The 17,528-nt window shown below is 42.9% G+C and overlaps 1 protein-coding gene across 1 annotated transcript in view; it reads right to left on the bottom strand.

Annotated features, from left to right (window-relative positions):
• The window catches only part of Fndc1 (fibronectin type III domain containing 1), a gene marked incomplete at its 3' end in the record, with an annotated part of 94,656 nt that overhangs the window by 56,849 nt on the left and 20,279 nt on the right, over nucleotides 1-17,528 (bottom strand). The window contains 3 exon segments of the mRNA XM_008844319.3: nucleotides 6,251-6,319; nucleotides 6,927-7,013; nucleotides 11,328-11,522. Coding sequence (XP_008842541.3) covers nucleotides 6,251-6,319; nucleotides 6,927-7,013; nucleotides 11,328-11,522 — 351 coding nt within the window.

Below are 17,528 nucleotides of genomic sequence, written 5' to 3'. Positions count from 1 at the left end.
CTAGATCTAATTTAACTCCACAAATGAGAAAAAATCAGACTATATTTTTAGAAAGCTGTAAGAATTATTAAAAATAGATACGTGCATACTCTGCACTAAAATTAACCAGGATCTACTGTGGGTCCCAAGATGAAATTTTGGCAAACGCAGAACAACTGGCCCAGCTGAGTTGTCTGTGTGCTACTCACTAGCGAAGTTGGGACCTGGCCCTGTCCTGACTCCTGGGGCCTGATCTATCTGACCCGGTTACCCCAGAGCCAGACCCAGAAAAGGGCGGGACAGTGAGTGAAAAGGAAGCCTGGTAAAAAGACAGCTATGGCTATGCCAATAAAGGAACAGGCTTGTGACAGCTCTTCCCTAGGGGCAGAAGAGAATGTTACGGTTTATATCCCAACGAAAGCAGTTCTGCATAAAGCACATGGAAAAATTTCTGATTGGTGGAAAGAAGCCCAGGCTTCTGCCCAGGAACTGTGTTTTTCGCTTAGTCTGTCATTTCTGAGCCCAGACTTTCCATATTCTGATGAGTGACCAGACTGATAGTCACTTGAGTCCTGTCTGACCTCTAGGACTTTCTCACATTCTCCTCCTGTTGCTTCACCATCTCAGCTCAACACCATCTTATCATCAGGCTTTTTATTTATTCAACCTTACATTGTGATTCTTTAATTACATCCTCTCAAAATTCATATATTGAGCTGGGTGTGGTAGCACACGCCTGTCATCCCCACACTTGGGAGGCAGAGGCTAGCAGATCTCTGTAGGATGGAAGCCAGCCTGGTCTCCATATGAGTTCCAGGTCAGCTGTGACTACAGGGAGACCCTGTCTCAAAAAGACCAAAAAAAAAAAAAAATTCATGTGGAAATCTTAACCCCAGGACCTCAGAATGGGTCTATATTTGAGTATAAGGTCTTTAAAGCGGTGATTACGTTTAAACGAGGTCATGAGAGTGGGCCCTGATCCAACCGACTTTCTAAAAGGTGTCCTTTTAGAAAGCGGGAATGTGGACAGTCAGATGCTTTCCTGTATGAGATACATACTCAGGGAGGGGAAGCTCTATGAGGACAGAGGAGACGGAGGCCCGCTGCAAGCCAGGGAGAGAATTCTCAGGGGAATCCAAACCTGCCCACACTTTGTTCTTAGACTTCTATCATCCAAAACCACTGGAAATAGATGTCTGTTGCACCAGTCCTCTGGTGTGGCAGTGTGGCAGGCCTAGCAAGCTGGTAGGTTATATGTATTGGGACTTGCTTACCTGCTTACTTGTTTTCCTTCTCAGTTAGCATGTAAGTTTCATTCATTCCGGTGAGCCTTTGCCTAGCTTGTTTCTCATGCTAAAGAGTACAAGGGCCTACAAACCACAGGCACTTGAAGGAATACATTAAATAAGTAAAGTTCTATGGGTAAAGAATATTTGGACCAGATATGTCTAAGGCAGAAAAAGAGGCCTTCTGGAACCTGAGCAAGGAAAACAGTAGGAGACAGATGTTACTAAGGGAAAAATGGACAAAATGAAGGTATTTAAATGGGAGGGGGGAGGGAGGGCTATACAAAGAACTTTGGGGATAAAGGGAAAGAAGGAGCCCAATACAGGAGACTGGTATTATCAAGGGAGAAATGGGGGAAAAGGTACCTTTTAAATGGGGAAGTCATGATGCAAGGGTTAGACAGGGAGAGATAAATAATGCCTAACTAGTGTAAGAAACCTGAGGAAATCATATTAGTCCAACAATTTAATGACAAATTACACATACAATATCTCTATATGTGTATAGCTAAAGGCTACATAACAAGAAACAGTACCAGACAGGAGAAACCTTCCTTTGAGTTGTTGACCAGGGTGGTCCAAGAGACTCCCAAAATTACACAGGCTATTGCCACAACCCTTGATTGCCTCCCAGATATTGAAGGTAAGACTCTACTGCTGAAGACAGGACATACTTTGGACACAGGATTTGGAGCAGTGGAGCTGGAACTGACCTGGAAGCCACTTCCCCTGAAGACTAGCTCTCATAGCTTTGGAAAGTGCTGTGAGGCTACTAAGGGAAAACATTAATCAATGGTCCAACACTAGCTCCAAGACCAAATAACCACATCGGTGACCTGCACAGCATATGACATTGGAGCAGTAGCACACTCTCATCTTGGGGGTAATCAACAGCTACTAATTGGACTAAACGCCCACTCAATGGGAGGAAACTCATGTGTGGTACTGTAAACACAGTCAAATACATATGACTGGAGAAGTCATAGATCTTAGAAAAAAACCCCAAAATTGTCACATCCCTAGACTAATGTAATTTCTTACTATGTGCAAAATATGTATCCTTATATTTACAGACAAATATCCCAGTCACCACTCATCAAAGAAGCTTCTTTTGTAACAGACAGAGACTATTACAGAGTACCACAATGGTCACACGCAGACATTGTCTGTGAATTGCTGACGTCTAAGTGGCACATCTACAATGCAACCTCTATACCTAAGGCTCACAGAACATAGAACAAGGGGTAAAGAAGACAATAATGAATATCTCAATTCTCATTAATGAAGCTCCCTCATGCAGCAGAGGGCCAGGAACACAAAAGGTCACAAATGGCCAAGTGTAGAGAGTAAGAGTTTGCAGAATGCTGGTCCTTGAACAGGACTCCTATATTAAACTTTACCCACCCAGGGCTCAGGGACCATTTCAGAAGAGGGGGTGGAAAGATTGTAAGAGCCAGGGAGGAGGTGCATGACCATATGGAAACAGAGTCCTATAAGCTCCTGGGACCCTGCTCACATGAACACCAATGCTGACAGCATGCATAGGACCAATGTAAGCCCAAGCAGACAAAAACCCAGCACAGAACCAGGCAAATGGACAGCTGACCCCAATCTTAGCTGAAGAAATATTGGCAACTGATTACTGCTGGGTGAGGAAGAGCTGATCTTCCTAAAGCGAGAGACTCTAGATAGGCTGACTGGACCTCAGTAGATGAACTTGCACTAAGGGATGTCTGGGAACACTAACTTCACACAATAGACCATAAGACAAACAACAGAATGTATGAATTCTGGGGGAGGGGGAGCCTATGGGAGGATACCAGTGGAAGGGAATATAAAGATGATTAAGATTGATTGAGATGTCCTGTATGAAATATACACAAATTCAATAAAAAAATAAAATAAAAAGTTAAAATAAGAGGCCTTCTGGAATTTGAATAAAAACCCTTGTTTTCAGCAGATAAAAGAATGGATTCTCCCCTCGTTCCAGCAGAGTCCTGGCAGAACTCAGATGCCATCAGTCAAAACACCAATCAGCCCCACTAGGTCTCTTGCCAGATGCTGAGGCTGATGTTGCATTGTTTTAATGCTTTCCTTTGAATGAAGATGTGTGCCATCTACAATGTGCGTGTGTTTTTTCAAGTCTCAACAAAAGATATAGATGCATGTCAATCACTTGTGGATAATTTCTGATACTTCTTCATTTTTGTCATTAACAATGAGATGGAGCATTTCTTTCTTAGGCCACTGTAAACTGAGTCTATGTTTCTTTCAACACCATGGGTTGTTTTATTTGGTTTTTTGAGTTCTGCCCTATTTTATATGCTCAAGATCAGCTAGAAATCTAGTACCTTTTACTCATGTAGGACAAATGGGTATCCTGTATTGTAGCAGGGAGATTTTGCCATCAGAGCTATGGCTCCTGCAAAACGGGCTAAATAATGTCACAGTGCATAAAACCAAGTTGGAACATGACTTTCTCAATCCCAAAGCTCTGAGATTTCTGCAACTCTCAGGCAGGACACACACACACACACACACACACACACACACATGCACACGCACATGCACAAACACTCATATATGTGTTGTATGTGTATATGTGTACATGTGTGTGTATATACACATACAACCATACTCATACACTTCTATTAAAGATGGCATAAGAAATTAATTATCTACAGAAAAGCAAGAAATTCCTAGTTCTAAAACTAATATTATTAAGAAAATTTTGCCAAGAAGAGTAGAAAATGAAAAAAAGTACAAATATAATATTCAAATATAAGGCGTATAGAGCTGTCAGTACAATGTTTGCTAATATATGATTACATGTGTGTTCTCGGGAACAAACACATCTGAAATAAACATTGTTTCCTGCTTTGCACATATCTTAGGTGTGCAGTAGACCCCCTTCATCCAAAGTTTCACTTCCCAAGATTCAGTCACCTGTAGCAAACTGTAGCCCAAAAACAATACATAGAAAATTCCAGAAATAAGTAATTTATAATAAATTGTACACTGTTCTGCAAAATGTGATGAAATTTTATACTGTTCTACTCCATCCTGCCCAAGACATGATCGTGCCTTTGTCCAGTGTATCTATGGTGTATATGCTACCCTCTTGCTAGTCATCTAGTAACTTTCTGGGTCATCAAACTGGTTATTGCAAATATCTCTGTGCTTTTGTTCAAGTAAAATCTCCACACCCCTGGTAGCCTCCATCTGTCTCACAATGCCTAATTTGCATTACTGCATCTAATCACCTGCACATGGTACTGTCTCATATCCTGAGAAGGATGACTACAGCACAGTAAGTTACATTAAAAGAGGCAGGAAACAGCATTCACAACTTTCACTGTAGTTCTTATAACTGTTTTATTTCATTAAAATTACTGTTAAATTCTTATTGTGCCCAATGTATGAGTTTTAAATGACAGTAGGTGTGTACTTAAAGAGGAAAGTGTGTGTCCTAGTCTATTTCTCCACTGCTGTGACAAAACACTCTGACCAATACCAACTTGGGGAGGAAAGGGTTTATTTTATCTATATCTCCCAGGTCACAGTTTATCAGGGAGCCCAAAGCAGGAACTCCAGGGCAGGACCCTGGAGCACAGGCCATTGAGGAATGCTGCTTACTGGCTTGTTCCCCTGACCCCTGCTCAGCCTGCTTTCTTATGCAACATAGGCCCACCTGCCCAGCGGTGGCACCACCCACAGTGGGGTGGGCCCTCCCACATCACACAACAATCAAGAAGATGCCCCACAGACATGGCCATAGGCCAGTCCAATAGAGGAAATTCCCCCATTGAGGCTCCCTCAACCCAGGTGTGTCAAGCTAACACTAAAGCTATCCAGCACAGTGTGGTATGTTCAGAGTTTGGTACTATTTGTGATTTCAGGCATCCACTTGGATCTTGGAACATATACTCAGCAGATAAAGGAATTTCTGTACCATGAGTGTTTGCCAAGTTTGCATCCTCAGTGCCCTCCTCTCCTACTCCTGTATCCTCTCTACTTTAACTCTCTCTGTAGCATCACTCCCAAATCCACGTCTGTTTCTTCCCTCTTCCAACTTCCAGCCCTCATCTCCACTCACAAAACATTTCCATTTCGACACCCCGAAGCTACCTCCAGCCCAGCATATCTCAGGAAGAACAGTGTACCTTTCCCACAGCCAGTTTCCTTTGCTGTTCTGTTTTTGTTTTTTTAAACCCTTTTCATATAAAAAAGACTTCGTCAACACTCTGTACCAGCAAAACTGATTTGAGAAGCATCTTACAGTCATTAGCTTCAACATACTCACCTTTCTCTGAATAATAACACTAGATCCATATGCTTAAACAAAAATAAAGCATAGCTCCTTCCCCTATTGCCCTTGGGCCACTGCCCGACCACACTCTGAAATAACTGCATTCTTTTTCACCATCAATTAGATGTATTACAGAAACAGCTCACAAGAAACAGGAACGTTTCTCTCAATAAAATAGTGTAACCAGACAACATCAATGTCCACGTGATAAAACAGACAGACAGACAAATATGGAGCAGAGATGGAAGGCAGGTTATCTAGGAGATCACAAAATATCTCAAAGCGAAAGCGTACGAGACTTAAAGCCGCACAGTAGCCAAAGATAGCCACTGTATTGTACATTCCAGTCATTTCTGTCATTCACAGGTTGTGAAGTTCCTAATCAGGCCATTTCTGCCATCTCAACCACCATACTTGTTTGTTAGCAAGTGACAGCGTCCAGATGTAAACACAGATGCTGTCCACATGAAGACGGAAAGGAACAAGAGGCCACAGCAACACCAGCTGCTGTCTGGACTGTCAGGCGTGAAGCACACTGACCAAGACCATGAAGCACGTGTGTTAGTTTAGCAATGGGGGTGAGGTGAAAGTTTGTGAGCACATGTGTGTGACAGAGCACAGCCCTCTGGAGAAACGGTGCGTCAATGAAGACATGAACCAAGTAAGCAAGCAGTACCTGTGGCGGTCTCATTAAATGGTCCTGGACCCTTAATGGGAAAACCATCAATCTTGATCCATTCACCTCCTAAATCAGGGAAATGCAACTGGATAGTTAGAAACAAGGTCTGTGGGATTTCCTGTAGTTCAGTACATCTACAGTGAATAGCAGTGAGCTTTCAACAGGCTTCTGAAGGATCTGTCCAGGTGCTGAGTGACTCTACATCTAAGCATTAGAGACATACATGTGTCCTTGCACATGGTTGGTCTAGCAACCTTGAAAGACTTCAGACAAAATGTTAACAAACTACATCGAAACCACTCTCAAAATGGGGAAAGTCTCTCCTAGTTTTTCAAAATCTTTAGTCTTGTATATGTCTAGAATATTCTTGTTCAGCAGGAATCACTTAATAATTCTAATTCTTAATTTTTTAAACTACAGGTATTTATTTGTTGAGGGGCATGAGCTCCATGGTGTGGGTATGGAGGTCAGAGGATTATTGCAGAAGTTGGTTCTCTCCTCCAACCACGTGGGGATTGAACCCAGCTCTTCAGGCTTGATGGAAAACACCTTTACTCGCTGAGCCATCTCACTGGACCAATAATTTTATGATTATATTGGCATGAAGAAGCAAGGAGGGAGTGCTCCTAATCTAAGTAACAAAGGACAGCCTCCCATTGCAGGTCAGACTTACCGGGTGGGCTCTCAGCTCTGTAAACCGGGCGGCTCACTCCACTGTGGTTTTCTGCGGTAACCAGCACAAAGTACACCACCCCTGGCTCTGAAACACATGGTTCACAACAAGCCACCATCTCAAATCTCCAGGAACCTACACGTCGATTCACTACTCATCTTTCTTATACCAGTAATGACTAAATATAAAAACCTGAATTAAATGGCAAGTCGAACGGTAGCTTTCTCTTGGTTTTTACTAAAATCACTAATGTTCTCTCGTGCAACTGAAACACGGCTAACCCAAAGAACACAAACTTTATTTTACAAAGTGCAGAGCAAGCGTAAAAAGCCTGGAATCCTAAGAAGTTGATAATAAAAGACTTTAAGGTTTGAAATGTGAATTCAGTGAAGGAATTAGGAACTCACAGTTCACTGAGTTCCTACATAATCAGTAGTTGAACATCTGTCAGAAACTACAATAATATTTCCACATTGAAGCTCCAAATGGAGATATCCTGGTGGGGGGAGAAATATCAATGAAACTCATAAAATATAGCACATGGAAGTATTTATTGCACTACATAAAGCTTTGTAGAATTTTCTTTTTCACAGCAAAATATTCCCCAGGCTATATCTCCATGTGGTTTTTGAATACTTCAACAACAACCAAAAAAGCTAGAAAAATATTTCCCAGATTCTTGAAAATGCTAATCTTGAAATAACTAGAGTTTACTTTTTTACTTTGGTCTCAGGGTCAAGGTCAAGTAGCAGAAGTCTCCTTGGCTGAGTTCCTGAAGTTGTCAGGAAAAAGGAAACCAAGAAGTCATGTCACAAAGAAAATGCTCCCAAACTCACAGCTTTCAAAAATAAAACATAACGGCATTAGTTTTCCTCAAAACAAACTATTCTCTGTGACAGGTAAGTGAAAGCACAAACTCCTTGAAGAGATGAAAGTCTGCTAGCGTGGTAAGAAACAAAGGGCTGGAGTGGGAGAGTTTGTTCTGTCAAAAATGCTCATGATAATGGCACTCCTTTAAATAGAACCTCATTCTGTTCTCAAGTCAAAAGCCAGGGATCCTTGGCTGAATAGCCGCCATCTGGGACACCTGCTGTACTCAGGCTGGTGTGACTTCTGTCTGTCTGTGGCAGGGCCTGGTGGTATTTGGGGTTTGGCACAACTTGCCCAGTTAATGGAGAAACGTTCCAGGTCTCAAGAGAACACGGAATCCTGCAATGCCAGGGTTCCTTCACTCTGGGCTCATCGGTATTTCCACAGCAATGGGATCCACATGCCTCTGCCTCCCATTCAGTTAACTCATCAGAAAGTTGCTTGGGAGACGTTATTTGTTTAGTGAATGGTACAGCTCTGTTTCATGTGTTTTCCCTCTCTGCAGCAATCATAACAACCCAATATTTGAGAAAACAAGGCCCTGCTCATGGCTTGGTCCGATCAAATCTCCATTTAACCTCACAGCTGGACTGGAGCTGGGTACAGTGATTCATAGAAATGTGTGTTTAGCTAAGCCAGGAGGAAGGGAGGCTGGCCTGTTCAATGTCCATTTTATGCACTTTCTTTCAGTTATCCAGAGAGTGCAATTGTACCATGCAGGAGGTTAAAAAAAAAAAAAAAGACATAAGATCAGTGAATAGCAAGCTCATCGATGCTGAGGGGTGGACTGGGATTTATGCCTGGATCAGACTTTAACATGGCATGAAGGACTTCTGGTTTTCTCTAGCTGAGTCTGTAGCTTCCTCATTGTGCTGGATAGCTTTAGTGTCAACCTGGCACACCTGGGTTGAGAAAGCCTCAGTTGGGGAACTGCCTCCATTGGACTGACCTGTGGCCATGTCTGTAGGGCATTTTCTTCATTATTGAGTGATGTGGGAGGGCCCAGCCCACTGTGGGTGGTGCCACCCCTGGGCAGGTGGGCCTATGTTATATAAGAAAGCAGGTTGAGCAGGGGCCAGAGGAGCAAGCTTGTAAGCAGCATCCCTCCATAGCCTGTGCTTCAGCTCCTGCCTCCAGGTGAACCTACCTTAGACTCCCTGATGAACTGTGACCCAGGGAGATGTAAGATAAAACAAGCCCTTTCCTCTCCAAGTTGGTTTTGGTCAGAGTGTTTTGTTACAGCAATGGAGAAACAAAGTGGAAAACTCATGACCGATGAACTGTGACCCAGGGAGATGTAAGATAAAACAAGCCCTTTCCTCTCCACGTTGGTTTTGGTCAGAGTGTTTTGTCACAGCAATGGAGAAACAAAGTGGAACACTCATGACTGACAAAGATCTGCCTGCCTCTGCTTCCCGAGTGCAGGGACTAAAAGTTTGAGCCACCATGCCTAGCTTTAAACATGGTGTTTCTAAATGCATGGTCAATAACTTTTTTTTGCTGGAGTATTTAATTGCTTATTGATGTTTTCTGCACCTCTGGTAACAAATTTTAAGTTACAGTAGTTGCATCTCATAAAAATAAAAATATTTTATTTTTTAATTTTATGTGTATGAGTGTATTGTCTGCATGTATATAATTATACTAATGTTGTGTAATGCCTGAGGAGGTCAGAAGAAAGTATTGGATCCCTGGAACTGGAATTTTAGATGGTTGTTAGCCTCCATGTGAGTGCTGGGAATCAAACCCAGGTCCTCTGTAAGAGCAGTCAGTGCTCTTAACCGCTGAGCCATCTTTCCAGGCCCCAATTTAAAGAGTGTATTGTCTGCATGTATATAATTATACTAATGTTGTGTAATGCCTGAGGAGGTCAGAAGAAAGTATTGGATCCCTGGAACTGGAATTTTAGATGGTTGTTAGCCTCCATGTGAGTGCTGGGAATCAAACCCAGGTCCTCTGTAAGAGCAGTCAGTGCTCTTAACTGCTGAGCCATCTTTCCAGGCCCCAATTTAAAAAAAAAATTTACACTATTCTATTTATTATTTTTATGTGTATGAGTGTATTGCCTACATGTATGCAAGTGCACCTGTGTTGTGCAATGCCTGTGTAGGTCAGAAAAAGGCATCGGATCCCCTGGAACTGGAGTTAGCTGACATCTGGGTGCTGGGACTTGAACCTGAGTCCTCTGAAAGAGCAGCCAGTGCTTTTAACTGCTGAGCCATCTCTCTAGCCCCCAAAATCACTTTTTCTGAGATGCAGTTACTGGGTAAATGAACTGCTCACACAGAAGTAATGAGTGTCACACAGTGGGGTTTCACAGTACAACGCAAGCCACAGAAGGAGCTGAGGTTTCACAGAGCTGCAGTTACTCAGTTCACTTTCTTTGGGTGTGCGACATTGCTGAAGTTTCACCTTTGTTTAAATTCCTCTAGAAGACAAAGGGTGCTGTTCTAGTTTCATTTCTGTTGCTTTGATAAAACACTCTCACCAAAAGCAACTTAGAGGAAAGGATTTATTTGGCTTACACTATCAGATCACAGTCCATCATTGAGGGAGCTAAGGGCAGGAACTCAAGCAGGAGCTTGAAGCAGACATGGAGGATGCTGCTTGCTGGCTCACACTCTAGCTGGACTTCTGGTTTGCTCATGCATGCCTGGTGTTCTTATACAGCCCAGGACCACCTGCACAGTGACAGTGCTGCCCACAGTTGGCTGGGCCTTCCTACATCAATTAACAATCAATACAATCCCTCACAGACAAGCCTAAAAGCCAATCTGATCTAGGAAATTCCTCAATTGAGGTCCCTCCTCTCAGATGACTCTAGGCTACATCAAGCTGGCAATTAAGGCTAACCAGGACAGTGCATTGTACAGATTCTAAGTGTTTCCATGAATAGGTTCTGATAGGTTTTAACTTTTTAAACATATCTGTGTATTACACTGTGGTAACAAATGATAAAATATATATGCATATATTTTAAAAATTTACGACATGCCCAATTTGTCCTTATTTTTCGTATCTCTAAGTACAGTCCTTCAACAGGTTTTTTCAAATTGTCACAAATATCCAAAAAAGAAAATCCACATTTAAGAGGACCCACCCACACAGTTCAAACCAAAGTTGTTCAGGGGTCAATTGTACTTAATTATTAAAAGATTTATAGGTGGGAAATTTCCAGAATTGTCTACTAAATTGTCTAATAGTCTATAATTTTTCTATAGGTCAAAACAATGATCAATATACTTTCCAAAGCACATTTAGAAACTAAAAATTCTGTTTAATTTTAGGGAGAGAAATACTTTAAGTGTCTTGACAAGAAACCTGGAACAATACGAACCAAGGGGCCTCATGGTGAGGCCTCCAGTCAGAGCCTCAAGACTAGAGTCTCAGAACTTGGCTGCTGATTTCCAAAGAACCCAGATACCTCTAGCCCAGCCATACTCTGTCTCACAAGCACTCATCCTAAGAACATAGCTGCAAATGTTGGCACATAGTTAACTCTGAGTGGGAACAAGAGCATAGGTCACTTACCCACATCCTCAATAAGGAAGGAGTTTGTCTCCGCATTCACCTTGATGTACTTAAGACTTTTCAGTGACTTCCCATAGGCAATGTTGTAATGCTCCACAGGTCTACGGGTAGCATCTTTGGGTGGGTCCCACGTGACCTTCAGGCCCGTTTTAGTGGACAGCAGTTTCACATGCCTTGGCTTCAGTGGGTGGTCAACTATGCAAACATCGCAACTATCAACTTGACAGCGGTGGCAGGTTGGGAGAGTAATTTTCTGAATGTTCACTGATATTGTTAGCAAAAAAGTAAATGACATTCAATCTGTCTGATCCTAAAGACTAAGTGAAGTCGTGTTTGCACATCCTTACGGCGTGACAGGGGAAACAAACATACCAGTCCCACAAGCTTTTCTGTATTTTGGATAACTGTGGGTGGTAAATTTAAACCAAATGGGAAGCAAATTAAAATCAACTCTCAACATTCCCTGCCTTGATTATACAGACATGCCAAGGCAAGAAAAACAAATGGGTAATTGCACATATTCCCCAAGGGCTTTTGAACACTAAATAAGTTCTTAGTGATTTGGGATGTTAAATTGGACAAGCTTTAAAAGTCCTCTGAGAAGAACAGCCTTATCCTTATGATTACGAAGAATGTCCACTACGTCCAAAGTGAGGCAACAGAAGTGTTCATCTCCACAGAGAAAACAAACCAAGGTCATCACCAGCCTAAAGGAGGGACAAAGCTCTGCTTTTATGTGTATATACCTAATTTTTTAATTTTTAAAATTAAAAAAATGGTTCCAGAAGAAAAAAAAAAAGTTCTTTGAGAAGTACTATGGCAGCTAGGTGTGGGGTGCATGCCTTTAAACCCAGCACCTGGGAGACAGGTGGACAGATCTCTGTGAGATCAAAACCTGTCTAGTCTACATAGTGAATTCCAGACCAGCTGGGCTACAGAAGTATCTTCAGTTATGAAGTCCTAAAAACTTTCTTGATTTTTCGAAATCACAGAACCAATACATAACATTTTGTCTAACAAAATCTCTCAGCTCACTGCATGACTGATGCTCAGTGCACGATCATGTCAACAAGTGCTAAATATTCATGTAACAGTTGCAACAGTCAAAATGTCAGCTAGTTTGGATGATAAAATGACTATTCGGTGACACAAGGCACTTTCAGAAAATAAAATTAACCTAAGGGAAAAAGAAAAAACCTTAAATACATTAAGAGAAGGGCATTTGGAAGTTCATAGAGGAAGGGGAGGAGACTTTTCACGAGGACACATACATGGGTTAGCATGTGATTTTTAATACTGAATGAAACTACTGAATGGAATGAACACAAATGATTCTAACACACACCTCATTTTCCCTCCCAATCTTGCCCCACTGCAACAAAAAAGGACTGTCGGGGGAATTCACAGCATGAATAGTGAGGATAAATCTGATTGTGAAGAGTTAGAGAAGGTTGCTCATTCTGGAGACAAAACAAGGCATTAGATGATGTGCATTGGCTAAAATCCACAAAGCATCCCTCCCAACTCCATCCTGCAGTTCTGTGAGGGGGAATCACGGGGAAGCCACCTGTGAGCTTCAGGGACCTCACACCGATCATTTCCTGGATGCTGGAAATGAACCATAGCTGCTTTTCATTATGATTTTTCTCTTTCACTATTCTCTGCCTACAAGAAATTTCAGCAGGAATCATTCCTGGGAATCGGTATCTCACACTAACCAAAAGCTGTGTAGAAGCGAACCAAGATATTCCAACCCTCAAAAGGGAAGCTCCTGTGTGTGTGTGGGTGTCTTCCTGGGAAGAAAATCAGTGAAAAAATAATGCAAATAACACTGTTCTTTGCAGTTAGTTTCCAGAGTCCATTCTTGACAGACATCCTGAAATGTGAGACCCCAAGACCTGAATAATGTTGGTTAGTGGGACTCAATCAATATAGTCACCTAAGCCAGAAAATGATAGAAAAAAAAACCATCTATAAACATATTCACTTTAGTTCCCTGCTACGTCCTCATGTTAATCAATTTTCTGTCACTATTACAAAATATTTGAGATAATCATTTTATAAAGAGGAAAGCTTTCTTTTGTCTCACAGTTTTAGGAGTTTCTGTCTATGATCAATTGGCCCACTGTTCTTGGATCTGTGGTGAGGCCCCTCCGTGTGGGAGCCTGTGGTAGACAAAGCTCACTTCATGGTGGTCAGGAAGCAAGAGAGGGAGGAAAAGAAAGGAGTCCCACTGTCCCCTCCTAGGGCAGACCCTTAGTGACCTAAGCCCTCCCATTAGGCCCCATCTCTTACGGGGTTTGTTTTTTTTTTAACACAGGGTCTCCCTGTAACTCCAGTTGGCCTAGAACTCACTAAGTAGACTAGTCTGGCCTTGATCTCACAAAGATCTGCCTGCCTCTTCCTCCAAGTGCTAGGATTAAATAAGTGTGCCATCACACCCAGACCCAGGTCCCATCTCTTACAGGCTCCACAACATGGGGGTGGAAAGACTGTAACAGCCAGTGGAGGAGATGCATAACCATATGGAAACAGAGTCTTATAGCCTCCTGGGACCTCACTCAGATGAATTTATAGCAATGGTGTCACAAGACCCATGCAAACTGAAGCAGACAAAAACCCAGCATAGAGCTAGGGAAATGGGCAACAGACCCCTGTCTTAGCCAGAGAACTATTGGCAGCTGATTACTGCTGGGTGAAGGAGAGCTGAGCTTCTTTAAGGGAGAAACTCTAGATAGGCTGACTATACCCCAGTGGATGACCTGGGACTGAAGGATGTCTGGGTGTACCAACTTGACTCAATAGGCCTTAATATAAATGACAGAATGCATTAAATCTGGTGGGGGGCTATGGGGGGGTACAGATGGGGAGGGGGTATAAAGATCATTAAGATGTTTTATATGAAATACACAAAAATTCAATTAAAATAATTATAAAAATAAAAAGGCTCCCAATATCTCCATGGACTGGGAAGTAAGCTTTTAATATAGGTCCGGTGGGAACTTAATCCAAATCATAGCCTCCTTGTATTTATCCTTGGGCCTATGAAGAGTAATTTAAGACTCATACAAGAGTCCACATTCAAACGGACACACCAAAGCTTGGCTTGGTGGCATACATCTGTAATCCCAGCACTAGGGAGGTGGAAGCCAGGGGATCAGGAGTTCAAGGCCAGATTCAGCTTCATAACAAGGTCAGGGCCAGTCTGAGCTACATCAGACTGTCTCAATAAACAGATGTGTGCATCAGCCCAGCATAGGGACAGTCATTCAAACCCACCAAGAACTCTGACAGGATAAACAAAGAACAAGGCAAAAAGGAGATAGCTCTGGTTGTCACAATCTAATGGATGTGACTCCCTTTGCTTCCCTACTCAGAGTTTCTGTCTATGTCCACACATCACTCAGTTTGTTCTCCTCTAGTGATAATAAGCACCATAACACTGTATCACATTCAGTAGCTACCTGTGCTGGATAGCTTTAGTGTCAGCTTGACACACCCGGGTTGAAGCAGCCTCAATTGGAGAACTGCCTCTATTGGACTGGCCTGTGGCCATGTCTGAAGGGCATCTTCTTGATGAGTGATGTGGGAGGGCCCAGCCCACTGTGGGTGGTGCCACCCCTGGGCTGGTGGGCCTGTGTTGCTTAAGAAAGCAGGCTAAGCAGGGGCTAGGGAACAGATGGTGAGGTGCTCCCGCCTGGAGCAGCGGCCAGCACTAGTCGGGTATGACTCCAACAATTTCACACAGTAGCAAAGTCGTTCTCATAGCTCGTGCCAGTAGACTTTTGTCTAGATTTAAGAACATTTTGCCAGGCACTGAATGGCAGAATGCTATTTCTGTGATCATTTAGGTACCCAGCCATGGCCAGGCTGTACAACTTTCTATCACAGCTGCCATGAGATGTCTACTAGTTTGTTTGAGAATGGAAAATGAGGACAGTCAGCACTCGGACTGAATCCTTACTTTGGTCTAACCTCAGGTGCCAAGGCTCATCCAGAAAGACTGTAAGAGACAAGTCTGCTTCAAAAGTCAAAATCTAGTCAGAATCTAGTTTAGTTCGACTCTAGAACTGTCAGTAATCCAGATAGATTCTAGATTGCAATACCCTGCAGTGACTATCCTTGAAGCATCTTCTGCACACAAGCCGCAGAAAGTCTCCAAGCCTAATAACAGAACCTCCAAGAGTCACCCAGCTGCACCAGGCATGGAGCATAACTTTGCCCAACTCCAAAGCCCAGCTCACAAGCCCTCAAAATCTGTCAGTCCCCGATCATAAGTGACCAATGGCCCTGTCCACTGAAACCTAATTTAGGAAGCCATTACTATCCTAAAATGAAGGATGTTTTTACCATTTCCTCTGCCCTCTCTCACTGTTTCCCATCTTCTCGAAAGGACAGTCATGCCATCTGTGCTGGTGTCTTCCTCTCTCTGGGAGAAAAGCAATAACTGAGCCATGATGTGCTCTCCAGGGAACATCTGCATTCTTGTGACAAGAACTTAACCAAGGATATGGCTTTCTAGGAATTACTTTCTAAGCCTTAGGGTGCCTCTCTAAGTAGGGGTCATTTTGAGCATCTTTAGAGGCCTTTAGGACACTCTGAAGTCATGTTTAAGAACAGCCCTGGGAGATTAGTCTGGAATTAATGTTTTTCAAAAGTCATTAAGCTGGCATACCACCTCCTCTTCCTCCCAATACATACTAGGCCAGTGAATCGGCCAGTGACATGACTAGAGACTTCCTAGATTCTCATCAACCTCGATATTTAAAACTGACATTGTTTCCAGCACTTCCTAATAAACGTCAGCCATGGATAACTAAGAGAACTGGCTAAAAATATCAGAACAGTGGGCAAAGGAGAGCTTGAAGGCCATGCCAGGCTCCATCCCAATCAATGCCTGAGCACCAACCCAGTATGGAGCGAGGTCAGTCCTTCCAGTAGGCACACCAGTGTGTCCACACTCACACCTCTTGACAGAAAGCTTATACTAGAAACGTGACAATGTATCCTCTTCCTGATCATTGTTTTGAAGGTCTGGTGTCTCTAATCTATAAGTATGAAATAAAGTCAAAGGGTGAAGGTGGGGCCTGTGGACTGCATTCCAGGTTCTGGATAGAAGATGAACATTCCGGCCGTATAAAGCTTTCTCTAGTTACCTTTCTGTTGCTGTGATAAAACATTCTCAACAAAAACAACTTAGGAGACAAAAGGATTTATTTGGTTTACAGTTCCAGGTCATAGTCTTTCATTGACAGAAGTCAGGACAGTAACTCAAGTAGGATCTTCAAGCAGAAACCATGGAGGCACACTGCTTGCTGGCTCACTCACAGGCTCATGCTTAGCCAGCTTTCTTATACAGCCCAGGACCACCTGCCCAGGAAATAGTGCTTCCCACAGTGGGCCGGGCCCTCTTACATTAACTAACAATTAAGACAATCCCCACAGATAAGCCCACAGGCCAATCTGATCTGGGAAATCCCCCAGTTGAGACTCCCTTCTTGGGTGACTCGAGGCTGTGTGAAGTAGACAGTTAACACTAACTAGGACAAAGCTCAAATACCATACAACCATACAGTGGCCCTTATTTATCTATTTATTTATTTAAATATAGATTTATTTGTGGTACTAGGGTTTGAACCTAGAGCTTTTCACATGCTAGGGAAGTACTCTACCACTGAGTTATATCCCTAGCCCCTACCCGCTCCCCCACTTTTGTATATTTTATTTCAAGACAGGCCCTTACTACGTTACCTGGGTTGGCCTTACGCTCCCTCTATAGCTCAGGCAGGCCTTGATCTTAGCCCCCAACCTCCCAAGCAGCTGTGGTTACAGGCCTGAACTACTAGGGCCAGCCTCTTTTTGAGTACCTATAAACTTAGCACCTCCACTCTTGTCTGCTAGATAACTGAAGCACAATCATTTCACAAGAGCTTTCCACGTGTTCCTCTTATGGAGATGATGCTGGGTGCAGCCTTGAAAGCTACTTGTACCAAGAACTCTGTCTCTTAAGGAAAAAAGATAAGCCCAAATGTCAGTGCCACAGGAATCATAAAACATAATGGAGGATAATGGAGGGGACAGGGAGAAGGGGTGGGAGGCTTCACAGACAGGTAGGACCATGGCAAGCTGCCTTTTCATCTCCACAGCAACATGAGGAAATGGGGCTTGGGCCAAAGTCAAGGGGATTTAGAGCTAAATAAG

Source organism: Nannospalax galili, unplaced genomic scaffold, assembly GCF_000622305.1.
Source record: "Nannospalax galili isolate Female #2095 unplaced genomic scaffold, S.galili_v1.0 scaffold3802, whole genome shotgun sequence".
Lineage (NCBI taxonomy): Eukaryota > Metazoa > Chordata > Mammalia > Rodentia > Spalacidae > Nannospalax > Nannospalax galili.
The sequence above is the reverse complement of the archived record's forward strand: the minus strand, read 5'-3'. Positions and strand labels throughout refer to the sequence as shown.